This window comes from Sander lucioperca, chromosome 2, assembly GCF_008315115.2.
Source record: "Sander lucioperca isolate FBNREF2018 chromosome 2, SLUC_FBN_1.2, whole genome shotgun sequence".
Lineage (NCBI taxonomy): Eukaryota > Metazoa > Chordata > Actinopteri > Perciformes > Percidae > Sander > Sander lucioperca.
The window spans coordinates 6,775,570-6,795,139 of NC_050174.1; the positions used below are offsets into that span (position 1 = coordinate 6,775,570).

Below are 19,570 nucleotides of genomic sequence, written 5' to 3' on the forward strand. Positions count from 1 at the left end.
ATTTAAAATGTGCAGGTGTGTGTGAGAGAGAGCGCATGTACAGGGTGTTTCTAAGAAAGCTTGTGAAGACATTCAACTAACCTTTCATTTTTTTATTCAATATTTGACATGAGTTACTGAAGGATCAACTTCAGTGGTTCCCAACCTTGACATTTGTCCCCTTAACGCAAAGCAATGCCAACTTGGGACCCATTCTCATAGATTTAAAGGGATACTTTACCAATTTAACTAACCTTTCATTTTTTTATTCAATATTTGACATGAGTTACTGAAGGATCAACTTCAGTGGTTCCCAACCTTGACATTTGTCCCCTTAACGCAAAGCAATGCCAACTTGGGACCCATTCTCATAGATTTAAAGGGATACTTTACCAATTTTAAATCCAGCTCTGTGTCATCTTTGTGTGGGCAGTGTAGATGAACAGTGTTTGGCTTCCTTCCGTGGCGCCAGTGCACGGAGGAGAAGAGGTCTGCCAAGATCCGACGCTCGGCAGACCTGCGCTGCTCTGCTCTGCACTTCAAGAAAATAGCATAGCATATTATAGAAAAGTCTGAAATAGACATCATTTTGTGTAGCATAATCCAATTAATGATCTCATGACACCGCTAGATTTAACTTGTGCCCCCATTCGAAGGTTCTGACCCCTAGTTTGGGAACCACTTCTCTAATACTAATGAGTCCTCATCGATTTGAAACAAAATACAACAGAAAGCCAGAACATATGGCTTGTTATTTCATTGTGTCTTACCTACGTCCTTGAGTGTCTCCTTTGTCTGTGATTCATATGTCTTAGCTGGTGTACCACTGCAATTTCGTAAAGTACTCTATTATTTACAGTATCTACTGTATCTGAGTACAGCATCTGCAGAAATTGTAGCTGATGTGGCTGATGATTCAAAATCAACGTTTGAAATCAGCCAGGCAAATTAATGCTATTGAAATCAACATTACCCAGTGTTGCAGCAGGGTGAAACTACAGTGTAATTTCACACACAAGCTTAAGGTCTCACCACAAAACCCAAACTTTTCTGAAAGTACTGGGAAACACAATCAGCTGAAAAAGCAAAAAACCATACAAATTATCTTTGACAATGTTAATCTTTTAGGCAAGGGTCATTCAGCTTTTGCACATTTGATTTTTTTGTTTAGACAAGGTAAAATTAGAGGCTGGAGTTTCATGTCATTTAGTCTTTTTCATATCAACTAAACAACAGCAGATTAGCCAAGGATTCACTTCTCCTTTTTTGCTACTGTAAAGTAATGTGCATGAATCTACACCACGCCTGTCAGCTTAAAGCCTGTCACCATGAAAGAAGGAAGAGGTGGGGTTGATCATCAAAGCACTGTACAAATCCTGTCTGCTGCAGGCTGAGAGAGAGAGAGGAGATTCCCCAAGAAAGAGCCTCACAGCTGGGACATTTGGTAATTTGCTTTCACCTTTGGAAAAAATACACACACACACACACACACACACACACACACACACACAGCAGCAGCTTGTGCGCCCCTTAGAAGGATTTCATGTTTCTATGGAGAAGAATGTCTATTTTTAGGAGCGATATAAATAGATCTTTCTGTAACTCCATCGCTTGCATTCATGGCTGAATGTACCCAGCAGCCTTTACTGTATATTTTTTTCTTATCTGCATGTGCCTCTGTGGACTTGTTTCTCAAAACCACACATTCAAAGATTCATCTGCTATCCACCTGAGTGTGTAAATGAATGTCAGAAACATGTGGACGATGAGCAGCAATTTGTCTCAGTGACATTATTGCTGAGGTGTATGGTCTACGAGCACACTGACACTCACAGAGGGAAACGCAAAACTGCCTGAGTGTCATTGGTAATTGGTTGTCATATTCATCAATAGACTTTCTACTGTCCTCTTTGGACAAATAAAAGCATCAAGATAACAACCATCTCTCCACAGAGAGGAATACTGTGTCATGGAGCTGGATAACGTCCTCTCCTGAGCACGAGACAAACCATAATGAAGCTGTTGTTGATGTTTTATATTAGGATACAAACAGCAACAGTGGCTTTAGGAAGTGGACACAAAGGAGAAGAGGGACACCAGCGACTTAGTGGGTGGGGGTGAGACAGGGAGCAACTTCGTAGCCGTGGAAACAGTTGCTAAGGAGCAAAACGAGCCATCCCTGGACGGAGAGGGACAGAGATGTGATTGTGACGGGAGGCAAAGTGCAGGAAAAGAGGAATTATTTTTAAAAGATGTTTAGAATTTCACATGCTGGTTATGAACAAGACCGTGTAAATGAGTGAAAATCAATGAGCTGGTTGTTTTTGAATATAATTTAATCCTGAAAGGTATCTCACAAGCGTAATAAACCATTTAAAATCCCTGTTGGTTATCTGGAAAATACAGAGTATTTGATGACAGTTTTCTTAACAACATAACAATGAACATATGCAATGAATTGTGATATCTGTGCAAATCAAAAAAAGAAAATTAAGAATCAATTATACAGTATTTTTTTCATCAAAACATTATGAATATCTGGTTACACTTTACTTGAAGGTATCTTCATAAGAGTGACATAACACTGTCATAAACGTGTCATAAACATTACAAGTCACAAACATTTATGACATAACGCTTCTTTTAGTAAGTGTCATTCGGTTTTTGTCATGACAAGTTATGGTTAGGGTTAGAGTTAGGGTTCATGTGTTCATGACAGTGTCATGTCACTCTTATGTAGATACCTTCAAGTAAAGTGTAACCAGATATTCATAATAGTACAACTGTGGTTTGTCTTTATGTTTTCATTTGGATCACCACTCACCAAATAAAGTGATGTGCAAGTACAACTCTCAATTGTCACTGAGAACATGTCAATATCGACTCCCATATTGATTATTAGTCCCACCTGTACCAATTACACTCAGGTGTGACTCCCAAGCTACAACACGATCCACCATCTCTGCTCTTCCCTTCCCCCCTGTCAGCATCGCCTCGTCCATCTCCCTCGCTGCTGTGAAATCTGACTGAGAGAAAACAGGGACAAAGAGGACATGCCATTAATATGCTAATCCCTGCGGGAATGACTTCAACAAGCATAGTCAGATAAACGTGTGTGTGTCAACTAGTGAGGCACGCTGTGTAAAATCAAAGCTCAGGGAAAAGGGTGGAGGAGGGTCATATTAATGTTTTGTGGTTGTATGCATAAAAAGTAAAGTGTGTTTGTGGAGAAGGAATCCCCTATCTACACACCACAAAAAATAGAAATGGTTTGCAATAGAAAGAATGAAATATGCAACACAGTGGTTTAAAGCAGGTGGATCACGAAGCACATGTGTGACTGCTATTCATGCCATGTGAGGACTTGTTTGCTCTATGCTGGCATCAATAATCTATGCAAGTCGCTCTTGTGGAGAGACAGTAGAGCACTGAGGGCTTATGTAAGAGCGTGTCAGGTCTGAGGGTTGGGTTGGGATCATCCAGGACTTGACTGACTGACAAGAAGAAAAAAAACACACACACACACAAACACACACACACACACACACACACACACACAAGACTGTGCACATAAATCTGTTGACGGTGCAACAAAGAGACATCCATTCTGCAGCATCTATATGAACATTTAGTGAGAATCTGCTGTATGCGTTGACATCTCTATCCACAAGCACTTTGTTTTGTTGCTGATATGGCTGACGGCAGTTTTTGAAATGGGTTTGAAAGATGTTGCCAGGCGTTTCCTCACTAACCCGAGGGATGATAGGAAGTATGACCTGCTCTCTCCTCTGTCTTAGTAAATGTACCACGCTCAGTACACTCCCCCTGCCTTGCAGAGAAAGACTGCCAGCGAGAGTGTTTCATACCGCTCCCCTTATCTACTTGGCCCAAATCCCCTGCCTCCAGAAAGCAATTTAAAGGCCAGACAGAGACAGAGAGAAGAGAGAGAGACCGGAATGCAGCCTCATGATAACACTGTAGAGATCAGGCTCACTTGAATGCAACAGGTTACATCAAGTGTAAGCTCACATTAAAATATGAAGGAATGAATTATAAATAATTGCCTGAAACACTGCTGAGAGCCTGGTGAAACTGTTGTTTTCATGCAACTGATCAGGATCCCACAATAACGTTAATTAATGTTTAAAGTAACTTGTGGAGGGTTTGACAGTGTTTCATAACTTTGTGAGGGCTTTGGTACACTTCTGTTTTGTTTTTTAGTATACTTTTATTTTGATGAACTCATCGACCAATGTAAAGTTCAACAAAGAAAGATTAATGGGGTTTGATTATTCAATTATTTAAATGGTCCAAGGGGCACTTAACCAGAGTTTCAGTCCTTTTCCGTGAGTTTTTTTTCTGTTAATTCTTTTGGCCACATGCTTTGCGTTAGTAATACAAATCCTAATTTAAACTCCTAAACCGGCTAGACCTAAACAACTTTAGAAGGGAGAGTTACAATTGTTTGAGGTCTTCCGATTTTACTACACAACACTAGTATTCTGTGATACTTCGATATGACAAAATGCTGAAAATGATCTATCTCAGCAGCTAGATTTAATACTCAAACTAATTAATACTTTAACTACATTTAGGGTGCATCTCTGTTTGTCATATTTTATCATGACTTTTGTGACCTTTCCCCTTGACTTGTTTAGGTACAATTGATTTAGCATTTGGGCTCTGTTATTTGTCTCACCTTGCTTTGAAAACTCTGTAATATCTGATAAATGCTACCAGCTGGCATTTGAGCTAACATGTTTTCAACCGTAAGGGATATAAAGTATTTTCATACTAGGTGATTACAAAATTTTGGCCACCCTAGAAACCATATACTGTAATCATATGTATGTGTCTTTTATTATATTTTTATTATTATATATCTTGTCTTAATGCCTTTGTATGTCTTATGTAAATCACGTCAGATTGCCTTGTTGTGAAAGGGTGCAATACAAATTAACTTGATTTATCCTTTGTTTATGTAATACCAGTCTGTGTTGTGTTCAGCTGCTTGAATAGGCATTAGCCACAGATAATAAACATTTCATTGTGCTTGATAATGTTCACTGTTGAAAATTGGATGATAATTATCAACTTTTGAATGAGATATTTATTTGAAATATATAAAGAAATTGAAAACGAATTAAAGTAAAAATATACAAAAACAAACAAGGATTTACAGTAATATCAAGTCAGCATGATAGAAAAGTTATGCTAAGTTTCCAACTTGACAGAACATTCTGTATGTAGCTCTGACATAAAGACGTATTGTCTGACTGGCCTGATATACTCTAACCATGAAATATAACCCATAATTACAGCTCTGAAATTATTCATTATAATGAAGCATGTCTAAAATTGCAGACTGAAATTGTGGCCAATTCAGAAGCGGAAACCCCAGTCAGGTTAAAACCCTCTTTGCTATGTTCCAGGAATTAATTAATCTTAACCTGGATGGCAGTAGTTAATTAAATATTGAGGCAGCTTAAATGGCTGCACCATCGCTTTGCTTCATCAGTCACTTCCTAAGATGACAGTCCTATCTCTTTTCTCAGCTCTGCACCTGAAGACACGCACTTCTCTTATCTGCAACAGTGGCTCTAATCAGGTAAATCCATGGCTGCAGTACATTGTGTTTTAGAAAGTAAATTACTATGGCAGCTTCCCTAATACGTTTTCAAGAACATTTCAATACCAGTAGAAAGCTGGTGATAGCAGGTATGGATTAGGACAACTCCAACAGACATACATGTATTATAAAATACATGAATCAAATGTATTTGGCATAACTGAATCCACAAAAAATTTTAAATCCTGTTTTCCTACTGAATGGGTGCAAACTCACGAGAGTCCAGACCCTTTATAGCAGATGAATTTTAATATTCCAGAGGAGTCTGGAATTGCAATGGCAGGCAATCTACTGTGAGGTTATAATCTGCTCTGTCTATGGTCTGCTGTTTTTTCCTCAGGCAGCTTTATTCAACCGGGACAGTCAAGATCAGATTTTACAGCAATGGCCTGGAAAATGAGAAAATCCCTCTTTAAGGGAATAAGAGATAGATAAAAACAACGGATAAGGGTGTGGTTATAGTTTTCCTTCCCAAGACCCTTTTGTAGAGCAACCGTTGCTGCATCCGTAGCTCAGCGCCACCTAAGACGATTGTGATTGGTTTAAAACAAAATGCAAACAACCCAGAGCGTTTTTATCCCTCTCCTAACCTGGAATGTACTGTACATGTGGAGGAGCCAAACCTTACTCCACAGTGCTGTGGAGATATAGGTCTGGCAAGGAGAGACTACCATAGACAGGAGAGTGGTATCAACCTTCTCATATATATCAGTGAAAGTATTCTCTTAAGCAGACAAAAAGTAGCAGTAGATACCAGCTGGTTTCTTTCTATTTCTGTCACATTACCTCCTCATAGACACTCTGCTCTGTATACAGTAGGGAACTTCAGACTGGTGCCAGATGTGGCTGCCAGTCAGATTAAAGCTTTGTGAGGATTAAAACTGTGACTCTACACTACCTACTGCACTGAAACACATCAACCGGCCGCAGACAGGCTTGTGTCTCTTAGCTATTTCCGGCTGCATGTTAAGTGAATTCTCTGAATATTAAAGTTTTATTCAGTTTGCCCACCGACCTGCATGGAAACAGGCCTGAAGCTCTGAAGCTGCCAGACTCCAACTAATGACAACAGCAGAAGGGATCTAATACAAACGGCATGTCCTTGACACCGACTAACAGTCATGTAGGTATAACGAGATTATCAATCTGATGTAACTGACAGGTGCTTTCCATCATGGAGAACAAAATAAATCCACACTCATTGTGATTTGTTCAACTTTTCGCCCTTTTGGGGAAAACTGCCAAATGGCAATTAAGAGTACATTTCTTCAGAATATATGATTTCACAAATATGACCTGACAAGTGATAATTTTCTCCCTTCCAAATAAAAAAGCAAAAGTAGGAGAAGAGCACCAGCTTGTGGCTAAACCTGGTTACTGCTGCAGAAGTGGAAAGTAAGTACATTTACTCCTGTACTATAGTTAAGTACAATGTTGAGTTAATTGTACTTAACTTACTACTTCACTATATTACTGAGGGAGGTATTGTACGTTTTACTCCACTTCCATTTATTTACAGCTCTAGCTACTAGTTATTTTTTAGATTAATACATTAAAAAAAACATGCTTAAAAAATGCATTTGGGACCCTTTTCACAGGTCTATGAATCGTTAGCAGTTCCTCCAGACATTTTACCCTCTAAACACCTTGTTTAGAAGGAAAGAGACAGCTGCTGATTTAGAGACAGGAAAGGTTTATACCGTCAGCCACAGGTAAGACAACTAGAGATAGAAGTAGGACCAAATGTAGGATTTATTGCCGTTTCAGTACATTGAGCTCCACAAATGATATCCTAGTGGCAATACCTACTTTAATGGAAATACCTTCCAAACACATTCTGGGATAGTTGTAGATCACCCCATAATGTAAAGTACAAAAGGAAATGGAGCTTTATCTAAAATGAGGTCTTCCCTTGACATGCTCAAGTGTAGCAAGTATTATCAGGTTCAGTGTGAGGAAAATCATTAGCTTAGCTCTGGGATTTACTTGTGATCAAAAGGAGTCTAATTGAGTGCAGTAAGATTGTTAAACCTTTTAACAGACTGAAAGGCCAATTTCTCAAAATAAGTCCAAATTGCATCACTTTGAAGACCTGTAGGCACAGAACAATTATGTTTGTCCACAAATGTCAGAAGCACAAAAAAAAAAATGGAAAATTTAATCATTTATTTTGGACTGAATAAATGAATACAAAAACATTTGGGGTTGTCTGACAGTTCGAAACCACAGGAAGTATTTACAAATGCATTATCTACAAGGAATGGGATTATTGAAATCTGCTTTCCCATAACTGACAAAAATAGAGAATGAGAGACAAAAGTGGAGCAAACAATTGCTGGAATTTACACCGGTGCTGTCTGAACCACTGCCTGTTGCTTTGAACACAAAGAGTCAAAGCACAGAAGGTTTATCACATCACACAGATGGCATCATTCATGCAGCGGACAGATGACAGTTTATAAAAGTTGACACTACACCTCCTGCTGTGAATCTCATTGAACAGGAGATCAGAAACCCCAGAGTGATCATCCACCACCACAAGATCACTTCAGCCCTTTAATCACTCAGGACAAGTCCCAGTCGCCTGCTTTTCTCTATTCTTCCTTTTTGATCCGTTATTATAACTTAGGAAGCTTCTTCGTCGATCTTGGGTGCCAAGTAGTATTTGACGTGTCCCATGTCAGCAATCTTGTACTCCACCACTGTAGAAATAAAAAAATTTAAATCCAGTTACGACCACAACAGTTTCCGTAAACATGTTAAGAATCCAAATAAAGACTAGGGCACTTACCGAGAGGGATATCTGCAGACATGCTGAGGGTGACGGTCTTGGACAGTGGCGTTGCCTTGGTGAAGAAGTTCAGGTAGTTGAGGGCAAAGATCAGCTGAACGGGTTCATTCATCTCAATAGTAACCTAAAAACAGAACGTTAGGGGAATTGTCAAATGTTACATACATGCCATCACAACAATTAGTTTTTCATTGTCCATTATTCTAATAATCTTATTTTTGAGCAGCCCAAGGTGACATTATAGCTTGTCAGACTGCCAACCGTTGAAAGTCAAACATTCAGATGACTAGCACATTAGCAAACGTCACAACTGAGAAGCTGTAACTAATGTATGATTAGCATTTTGCTTGAAAAATAAAAATGACTGCAGATTTACAGTCTATTGAATACTTGTGTTAGATCCAAATCCTCACTTCTGGGGACAAAAACATTAAATCAGAAAAACATTTTTTGGAATAAGAATCATCTTATGTTAAAATAAATCATCTATGAAAAGATGAACTTTATGTTAAAACTGGTCAAAGTCATTGCTTGATTACTAAAAAGCCAAACTAATTGAATTGCTGATGATGTTAGCACACTTTAACTTGATTAAACAGTCATACTCACTGCCTCATCCTCTTTGTCTACATTGCTGGTCTGGGACAGCTTGACATTTCCTGTGCCCAGTTCTCCTGAGGCAGAAAACTTGACTCCGTCCTTGGCACAGGAGATCATGACGGCATCACCGATCTGTGACAGGTCCCGGCAGATACGAGCAAACTCCCCAGAGGGCATCTTCACCACACAGCTGTACTCCTGCTCCTATAGGGAGACAGGCAGATATATGTCAGGAACAGTGGGGATAAAATGTATGTTGGACCCCAAAAGACCAGGACTGGAAAAATGACTTACTGGAATACCAAGCTGCTCCACATCAAGGTCCATCAACTTCATCTCATAATCTGAAACTTTCTCCTGGTCTGTAAGAGTGAGGAAAAAAGAAAAGGAGGTAAATAAGACATAGAGCTAAGCAGCATCTGGTTCATTATATTCTGCTTTAATGTCAAGAACTCAAAAACTTACTAAGAGTCTCAAACACAAGTGCGAGTGTGTCTGCATTGTCTTCTGCTCGGAGGGTGATTATGTCTTCGTTTCCTGCACACTTCAGGATTTTTGACATACTGTGAGAGAGTCATTTGGAGGAGGAGAAACAAGTTATAAACCAAAAAGGAGTAAAAACAAGACAATGCACTGGCAGCAGATTGTGTCAAAGAATAAAACTTCCAAGTTACATTTAAAAAAAAAACATTGAAAATACACTAACATGCGATGCTAAAACATCGAATTGCTTAAAATAAAGAAATTATCAATTTCAATGGTGCATTCAGTTGCATACAGTGTTCAACTAAATATATTTTCATTATCAACCAATCTGCCAATTATTACCCCAATTAACAAACTGACATTTCAGATTCTTTTTGGAGTGTAAAAAAAAACAAAAGACCTAAAACGATCAATATTCTAAAAGTTGTTTTCTGTCCATGGACTGACTTCTCATTGTTTCAGGCCTAATTTATTGTCCCCAATTACCTTAAAACCATTACGTTTAAAATACATTTACTGCATTAAAGTAAAGCATGTGGGTTTTGACATATGGAAATGTTGGGACATCATCAAAAGCTCAGTAACTAAAATCATCCTGAGCACCGGTGTTATGTTACAAAAAGAGAGTCGGCAGTGAAACGGAAGTGGAAGTTCCCGGGTTCAACAACAATTCCCGCCTGCAGAATTTGGCGCTCAAATGACGTTGCTACGTAAAGCGCATCTGCCGTCTCTTAAACTGCGCCAAATGTAATTTATACACAAAACAAAAGTTGTAACTTACGTTAAACCAATCGACGTAAGAGTAAATAACACCGGGGAAGCGGCTCTATTTGAGCACAGAGAGTAAAGAGTAAAGTAAAGTGGAGAGACATGCCCGGGCAATTCTGCCAAGATGGCCACCCTCTTTGTAAGCTTCAAACTCGAACCATTAATGTATGCTAACAAAAGTTACTTCGTGTGCAACGCTAGGAGTTTGCGATGGGCATAAACCGCGCAGACAAACCAAACCTCAGCTGTTTTAACATCGATTTTAGCGGCGGCCAAATTTTGCCAACTCGACCTGTCAGAATACCTAGCTAGCTAGTCAGCAGATGCTTAATTTATCTGCGAGCCAACAACCTTAATGCCGCAACAGATTTACAAATCATATGAATGATCTATGCATGTATAACGTTATGTTTGCTTCACCTGCTGAGGTTGACTCCCATGGCGAGGTTTCTGTCGCAGCGGTACGAGTCAAAGCCGTCATGCCGCAGGGTGAGCTGGACCAGGGAGACGTGGGAAGAGTCCATGCTCTGCAGGGAGATGCCGGACGAGCTGACGTCCCAGCAGGCTTCTGTGATCAGATCCTTCAGAGCCTCCAGCACCTTCTTCAGGATGGATCCCTGGACCAGGCGAGCCTCAAACATGGTTGCTGTTAAGTTTTAAGTATGCGTAGAATAAAACGAAGAGCTTTTTTTGTGTCGCCTTTAGCGTTTCTCCGTCAAAATGGAGGCTGCGGTTTGAGTTATCACCGAGTATAAGAAAAGAAATTGCTCTAAACGTTCAGTTTCTTTGTTGCTAGCTAGCAGAAGTGCAGCACGCAGCTACCTCTCTAACACTTGAGGGAAGGTTTGAGCCGTAAGCGCGCGCTAACGTCAGGTTTTAATGACTCGGCGTTTTTGCGTCATTTCCGTATCCGTTGTCGTAACCTCCCTGTCGAGTGCAATATTTGTCGTCGAGTGGGCACCGATTTCGGCCATATTGGAGAGGACAATTCTGTAATCCATGGACGGGAGCATGTTTAAAACAATATATAACCAACACATAGGAAAAATAGTAAAATTATGTCATTTTCAACAACAGATGTGACTACTGACAACTCAAAATTAAATTAATTCTAATATCTTGTGAGCACCACACCCAACAAATGCACCATATAATAAAGTCTGGATAATATGTTGTTTGTATATGTTGTTTGTATACCTGGAGTGGTAACAAAAATAATTTCCCCCTGGGATTATTAAAGTATTTCTGATTCTGATTCTGCAACAAACACATTTTTATGCAAACAAAACACTGTTAAAAGGCTTTTTCCTCCAAATGAATGTAAGAATATTCTGTTACAACCCATTAATTTACAAACTTGCAATGTACTACTAGAGTTTCTTCTTTCCTGCCATAGCACCAATACGTTGCTGAATAGTATGTATACACATATGTACTGTATATGAGTGTGGTGTGTTCACGTAGGAAGTACAGTGTATATGTGGAGATACATGTGTAGGCATGAATGTACATGTGAAACCATATTTCCTCCTAATATTCTTTCCCCTCTGATAACTTGTGTAATATGCAAACCTGTGTAAAAATAATTACATGGAAAGAAGACAGTGACCGTTTAAAATTTTCAAATGTAGTTTTATTAATCAATGAATAGTGCTTGGTTTGACTGGCACACAGCATCACTTATCACACAACCATGTCCCCGATTTGTTGCACACATACAGACACATATAAAAAGGATGGTATTTTTATACTGTCATTTAACCCCTGAGTGTGTGTATGTATGTATGTATGTATGTATGTATGTATGTATGTATGTATGTATGTATGTATGTATGTATGTATGTATGTATGTATGTATGTATGTATGTATATATGTATATATATATATATATATATATATATATATATATATATATATATATACACACACACACACACTTTTTTTTTTTTTTTTTTTTGATTCAGGCCACTTAAGAACAGGGTCATTGGTGCAGGCAGCTTCTTAGAAAAGAGAGCAAAGAACATTTTTGGAGAAAAGCAATCTGAGGTATTAAGGAAATGTCAGACATGAAAAATTACACGTTTTGCATTACGTGTTGTGGCAGGGATATCATTTATATTTGGACGGTTCCAAATTTGAGTTGGTATTGAGTGCAGATAGTGTGGTCTTTTTATACCGGGGCTATCTGTTTAGAGACTATCATACAGGATGTAGTTGGTTGCCATGGCGAGGATGGGGGCTCCTGTTGGGACACCGGGGAAAGGACCACTGGACCCAGCAATGTCAATGTGGGAGTACGGCAGAGGTGTGTTAGAATCCACACCATGCTGTGTTGGAAATTCAGGAATGAAAGTAATAATACAAGTTAATCACTGCAAGTTAACTTCCACATTATATTTTTCATACTTGCAGATAAATAACTTATTCCGGTAATGTGTGAGCACCTTGTCAAGCCCGGAGGCCATGATGAGGAAAGCTGCAGGGGTCTGATGTCCTCGAGGTGTAGCGGAGGACGGCAGGTTGTTGCACTGGAGAATATCCTCGTACTCAGACTTTCCCTTGTGGAAGTCATAGTCCTCTCGTCTGATACTGGACACCTCGAACACATCGCCCAACGCCTCTCCAGCTGCATGACAGAGGATGAAGACCATGTGTTAGTTAGTGATGGAGGAAATAAAGTTGTCTGAAGCATCAAACCACTATGAAGCCATTGTGCAGGAAATATTTATTGTTTCGAGGTATTTGATACGGTCAAAATGGCAACATCTGCTGGGCAGCTCAGGTTATTGTATTTCTAAGGATGGATTAAATCCAAGACCACGATGAAACAGATCAATATGAGTAGTCTCACTGCTGTCATTATTTATATTTTGTTAAATATGGTTATATTCTAAAAAAATTACCACTTTTAAACAAAGTATATAACTTTGGTTTTAAACATTTGACAAACACGTCCTGTATTCAACGCCAGTGCGAACTCTCTAATAAGAGCGTGATGTAATGAGGTAACGATTTAGCGAGCATCAAAACATACTGTGTTGAGCAGTCTGCTTCAAGTGTAACTTCCCTCATGCTCAAATTTGCCTGTAGACATTAGGACGGCAAACATGTAGTTTTTTTCTTTTCTTTTTTTTTTTTTTTTTTAAAAATCAGCTAATAATTTATAATTAATTACTTTCTAAAAAGTCACAAGTCATGACAAATGTAAACAACCAGATACCAAATTACATAACAGTTTGACCCAAAACACATTCAGTTTATAATTATATTAAAAATATTTGCATTTAGGAAGTAGTAACACAATATTTGATATACTAAATCTAAATACATTTGCTGACAATCCCAAATCAGTTCATGGATTAAATGATTAATTAGCTCTAGTTCAAACTAATGCTGAACTCCGATTTGGTAATCGGCAAACAGGAGTTTGCATGTAATTAACATAGTGCTTTGTAGCCTTTATCCTTATAGTTTGACAAAATGAGCTTTACCAGCTTTTTTTCCCCAAAGCTTTTAACTACATCTTAATTCTTTCTCAGAAGTTTGCTCAGTTGTCCACCGCCTCAAAATTCGATACTTGCGGTCACATGATTACAACTCCATTTGCTGATGAAGGCCGAGAGATGCAGCTGAAAGCCCTGTTCCCAAGTTAAAAAATTAACTTTTCACAGTTTCTTACCTTTCTGCCACTGAGTGGCATTTTTGTTGCGATGGGCCGGTCCATTATCCATGATGATCTACACAGAAATAACCAAATGATTTCTACTGCAGCCAATTATTTGAATTTGTATTGTTTAAATATCAACATCACTCAGTAGGTTGCAGCATTTCAGCAGTACTCACAGAGTAGTTGGGTCCCATGGCTCTGATGGCGTGACCAGTCAGAGTAGCAATAGTAAACAGTTGAGGAGAAATCTCACATACAGCCTGCAGACACAGATGATCAGAGTGAGAAGGGATAGAAGTGCAGAACAGAGGTTAGGATGTACAGATTAGTTCATTAACAACGGGAGGTTGTTACCTTCTCCTTCATCTCACAGAGCAGGTCGACCATCACCATGCGTCCCTCAGCATCAGTGTTTCCCACTCTCACTCTGCGACCCGCACGGGAAACCACCAGTTCATCGGCCACATAGCAGTCTGAGAAAACACACACAGAAGTGCTCTACCAAAGATCCCAATGACAGAAATGTAAACAGGAACGTGTATGATGGAAGAAAAGTGGATTACACCGACCTGCACCGACACTGTTCCTCACCATGGCCATGGAGCCGACAACCTTCAGATGTTTTGGCTTCAGCTTGGCTAAAGTCTAGAGAGCAGGAGCGGGGTTAGAAAGGGAGCAGTGCTGCAAACTTAAAACAAATGCATAAAACTTTCACTATCCAAAATTAAAATGTATAACTTTTGAATCAGAGCATACAGTATGTCCCATTTTATGTCCTCTAAAGACTAATATTCATTTACTTACATGCAGGAAAATTCATATATACAATATTCATCGCTTTGCTTAGGTTTCTTTTTTTCTTTAAGTATTTGGGTGTGTGTGTGTGTGTGGCACTCACCAGGAAGAAGCCAGCCACAGCAGCAGCTCCACACTTGTCCCTGTGCATCCCGGCCATGTAACCACCAGCCTTGATGTCGGCTCCGCCAGTGTCGTAGGTGATGCCCTGGAAACGCCACATAAGAACCAACCTCTATTTGGTAAGTAGTCAGTAATAAGGACATTAGTCATGTACGGGCACAATACATGCTCATTTTTCACCATTACCACGCCAATCAGACCATCCTTCCACAAACTTCTCCCTGTTTAGCTTGAAACAAGGGCGGCAACTAACGATTATTTTTATTTTTGAATTATTGATCGATAAATTGTTAGGTCTATAGAATGTCAGAAAATAGTGAGCCGTTAGATTGCGGTTTTGACCTTTATGTTTTAAGAGACATTTCGGTGAGTATATGACTTCATATTTTGATCTTTTAATGTTTTAGCGTTTCAAGGACAGAAGTCAGAGTCTCCTCTTACCTTTCCCACCAACATGAGCGTCTTTTGGACAGGTCCCTCTCCACAGTACTGCAGCTTGATAACTCTGCCCTGGTGACGGGGTACACCTGTACGAGGAGCAAACTATCTATAAGTATGCAAAAATATCTTTTATATATCTATATTTAAAACAGGTCTTGGGCCATGTTAATAACTGATAAAAACAAAATATGTTCTCCTACTGTCAGCGCAGCGGTTGACTGCAGCGAGACAGGGATACTCTTTCTCCAGAACCTTCACGTCGCTGATCACTTCGACCTGGAGGTTAATAAAGAGACACATTTGTATGTTTGGGGCCAGAAAAAGTGTTTTTTCAGTGCCATTGAAGAACCAAACATCCACTCAATTGACCTGGACTGTGACTGAAATTGACGGTTGGCTTTCACCTAACAATAACAGAATAAGAGGATTGTGTTTCTTGCTACCTGTACAGGGCTGTCTTTGAAGAGTTCCTGGACGTACTCAGTCACACGAGGAGCAGCCATACGTTCAGGGTCTGAGCCACCAATGTCACGACATGCCAGTCTAAGGCGGAGAAACAGGACAGCTGGTGGTGAATGAGCGAACACCACAACATGAGAAATCTTAGCAGGGAATGAGGTGAAGTGTTTTTAACCCACCTCCCACTCTCCAGAGCTTCGGTTATCTCCACCAGTCTCTGTCCCTCAGCCTCCTCTGCTGCCCACAGACCCAGAACACACACCTTGTAGTTGGTGGGCTTTACGTTCCCCTCCCGCACTTCAAGGGGCTTTTGAGGAAAAAGATGAGAACAAGTGAGTGTATTTCTGCCAGGCATACACTTTGTTTTTAATATTCTGAGCTAGTATTTTATATCTAGATACATGCAGATACAACTGAGACTTTCAAACTCCACACTACAAAACATATTATATAACCATTTTTTGTAGTATATTAGCAAAGTAGTACTTCACATGACTACTTTTCCTCTTTCAGTTGGATCATTCAAGACGCATTAAATGCAAAGTGTGAACAGAGCCTTTATTTAGGCCCTGGATGAAAAGGAGTTATTATCTCACCATGTAGAGAGCATGAAGGGCCCCGAGTGCAGCCACCACGGTGCTGTTCTTATAGTCCTGGTGTGGAGGGCAGACCAGCAAGGGGCGCTGCATGCCTGCTTTCAAAGCCCTGAAAGGACACACAGGGGAGCGAGACAGACAAAGAAACCTAGAGTTAAACCAGCAATATGAGACACTGAAGGGGGAAAAAACCCCAACTTCTATCATATCAACTGACCTTTTGATTCCGTTGACCGCTGCATCACTGAAGCGCCTGACGTCATCGTAGTCGCGGTTTACCGGGCCAGTGGAGGCAAACACCAGGCGGTTACCAGGGAGACCAGGGACCTTCAGGACCACCACCTCCTCCCCCAGACCACTGTCCACCTGAGGGAGAGCAGATAATGAAACTAACACCACACAGGAAAACAGAGCCACTATAGAACATGGCGGCACGGTTGCCACCTCACAGCAAGTAGGCACTGCTGAGTACTGAGTTAGACCCCCGCTCTGGGCCTTTCTGTTTGGAGTTTGCATGTTCTCCCTGTGTTTGCTTGGGTTTTCCTCCCGCCATAAAGACATGCATGCTAGGCAACTCCTGCCATTGCCCTTGATGTAGGTACTGGCTTAACAACTAGAGTTGGTCCCTTCTAAAATTTGGAAGCAAAATAATGCAAAAGAATAAAAATGTTCTTATCTTCACAGTCCATCTTTGTTCACAGTAATAGTACAAGTTGACCCTTTAAAATGAACAGTGTCTACTTGTGATCTACAGTCACTGGTTGTACAGTATATGGCCAGCACAGGCCTGAAGAGGTGAAATTATCCAGTAATTCACAAGAATAAATGTTTGTTTTTTTTCTCCACTTTCCTATCCTGTAGTTTCCCATTGCCAGACCCATCTCCATAGCGCTGTGTCAGCACTGGACTAAGGTCTGGCTACACAGCCTATCTATTCTGGGATAGGGGGGAAAAAACCTGTAAGAACGTATTGTCGTGTGACATGTCAATTCAGTCTGGTTATGATAGAGACAAAGGACGATCAGGTGAGAAAATACATATTTTTATAGTTAGTGATTTTGATTGGCTGCAGGTGGTAGAAGAGACTTACAGAGCTGTAGTCCTGCAGCGGTGCTTTCAGACACTCGAGCTCGGAGGGCAGCGTGTCATGGCCTTGGGTCACCAACACGATGCCATCAAAACTAAAAAAACAAACAAAAAAAGACAACACTGTCATCTAACAAAAATGTCCATATTAAGAAGCACCAAATAACTTTCCAGCACCCTGGCAGCTAAAGAGGAGGTGCTTTTTTTTTTTTAAATCAATACTCACTTCTGGTTCTTGAGGTCGGTGGACCATTCAACAGGCTGGACGCTGCACAGAGAAGCACACCAAGAAAAGTTATTTCCTCTTGTATAAGCAATGTCAGCATTAGTTAGGATCATGAGTGTCGGATTTGAGGGGGCTGAGTACACAGAAAGATGCTAGAATGAATAGCTGTGGATGTGGGGAGGGGCCCATAGAGAATGCCTTTGTACAGGGCCCAGAATGTTGTGCTACGCCCCTGGTTACGATATCTCAGACAGAGTGATCCAATCATCAGTTTTTATAATCCAGGGTAATGATAACAGAGAGGGTCAAAGTGTGGAAACCTGTAAGACCTTTGAGATCTGCTTCAGTTTCAGCTGTTAACAGTGTGACAGGTTCCACTCTCAGCAACATCAACACACCAGATATTTTTATTTCCAACAAAACTAAAAATACATATACACACACACACATTATATATATATATATATATATATATATATATATATATATATATATATTATATATTATATATTATATATATATATATATATATATATATATATATGTTTATATATACACACACACAAAATCTTCTTTATGATGTAATATCATATTTCATGACTATGCAATTGCATTATGGGTAATTTATGGATGTTAAGGTCCGTTACCAGGAAGGACATTAGGGAAATCCAAAAGTAAGGACAAAAGTATTTCTTCAGTAACATTTTAAATAAGGGTAGGATTGTTACTATATTTGTAGGTATCACTGCAAACATCGACACAATTATGCCAAAGTAGATAATTAATGCCGTTATTATTATTTTTGACATTTTTGTCACATTTTTATACTTAGATTTTAAGCCCGGATGTTACCCAGGAGGGACAGTTTGGTACTTCTCAGCTCAATAGCTCTTTGAATTTTATTTTTTTGCAATAAATACCTATACAAGTGAGTAAAGAGGGGAGAGTTGAGTAATATAATGTAGTTTTTTAAAATTTATATTTATCTTTTGCATTATGAATATGCTTTGGACACCATAATTGACATGCCACGTCTTTGACCCATATATATAAATAAAATAAAAAGTGTGTAGCAACACACCAAAGGAGAAAGAACAATATCCATACAGTGTTTACAAATAATAATAATGTTATAAATATCTTGACTAGTCTGGTTTCTCAAGACACTCGTCAGACATTTCTGGTATCATATGACACTTGCTAACACACAAGGGAAGTATAGTAAGACAGAAAATGAAAGCTCAGCAAAAAACTAAAAGCTTGTGTGGGGCCTTTTAGTGGAAACTAAATCCAGAAATGAGCAAACCTTTTTTGCAACATGAGAGGATCAGATGTTCTACTTTGAGCTGAGAATACATCAACAAATGAAGCATCACATATAGCTTAAATTACTAAATTAAAATCAAATGTCTCAATTAAACCAGTTGAAGAATTGGATTACACAGCAGCTGTGACAGGGAAAATAAACAAAAGCTCTCTGCGTCTCCTGCACAAAGCGCACGCGGCGGAAAGCTGCACGTTAGAAAACCGTTCCAAAAAACACAAACGACAATCAGCCGGGTAAAATAAAAGCAGCCGTAAATCTCACCTGGTGCACATGTTAGTCATCTTGCTCCGGTGTCTTAAGGATGAAAGAGCCGTTGACAACGGCTTCTTCCTTCAGTCCTCTCCGTTTGATCACATGATCTGTTAATATGTACTCGTGCTGCCTTCGCGGGATTCTCGTACCTCGTAATTTGGAAATCTAAGTCATAAAATGCTAATTTTATCGGATTTAAAAGCTTTGGGTGTTATAGAAATATCAAGTACCTTTTGATTCCAATTGAAGTAGTTAGTGTGTACTCGGAATCTGGTGAAATTGTTAATTATATCGTTATATATTTACGGTAGCTAGCTAGTTAGTTGTAGGCTATCAAGTGTGCG

At 39.5% G+C, this 19,570-nt stretch overlaps 2 protein-coding genes and 1 long non-coding RNA gene across 3 annotated transcripts; 1 reads left to right on the forward strand and 2 right to left on the reverse strand.

Annotated features, from left to right (window-relative positions):
- Positions 1 to 5,718: 5,718 nt before the first annotated feature.
- Positions 5,719 to 12,474, forward strand: LOC118493048. The gene is made up of 3 exons (XR_004894985.1): positions 5,719 to 5,730; positions 11,855 to 11,857; positions 12,229 to 12,474. It is a non-coding gene; the product is annotated as an uncharacterized LOC118493048 (long non-coding RNA).
- pcna (proliferating cell nuclear antigen) lies at positions 7,756 to 11,122 on the reverse strand. The gene is made up of 6 exons (XM_031305284.2): positions 10,674 to 11,122; positions 9,465 to 9,562; positions 9,294 to 9,361; positions 9,009 to 9,203; positions 8,400 to 8,523; positions 7,756 to 8,310 (listed from the first exon to the last, which is right to left on the reverse strand). Exons 1-6 carry the CDS (start codon positions 10,892 to 10,894, stop codon positions 8,234 to 8,236), a joined length of 783 nt encoding a protein of 260 aa, XP_031161144.1. The 5' UTR covers positions 10,895 to 11,122; the 3' UTR covers positions 7,756 to 8,233.
- On the reverse strand, positions 12,437 to 19,500 carry zgc:152830 (uncharacterized protein LOC767682 homolog). The gene is made up of 16 exons (XM_031305279.2): positions 19,236 to 19,500; positions 17,648 to 17,689; positions 17,426 to 17,516; positions 16,553 to 16,701; positions 16,336 to 16,444; positions 15,919 to 16,046; positions 15,724 to 15,823; positions 15,481 to 15,556; positions 15,281 to 15,366; positions 14,820 to 14,924; positions 14,491 to 14,566; positions 14,276 to 14,394; positions 14,098 to 14,181; positions 13,934 to 13,991; positions 12,699 to 12,880; positions 12,437 to 12,581 (listed from the first exon to the last, which is right to left on the reverse strand). The coding sequence occupies exons 1-16, from the start codon at positions 19,253 to 19,255 to the stop codon at positions 12,444 to 12,446; spliced, it is 1,563 nt and encodes a 520-aa protein (XP_031161139.1). The 5' UTR covers positions 19,256 to 19,500; the 3' UTR covers positions 12,437 to 12,443.
- Positions 19,501 to 19,570: the final 70 nt, after the last annotated feature.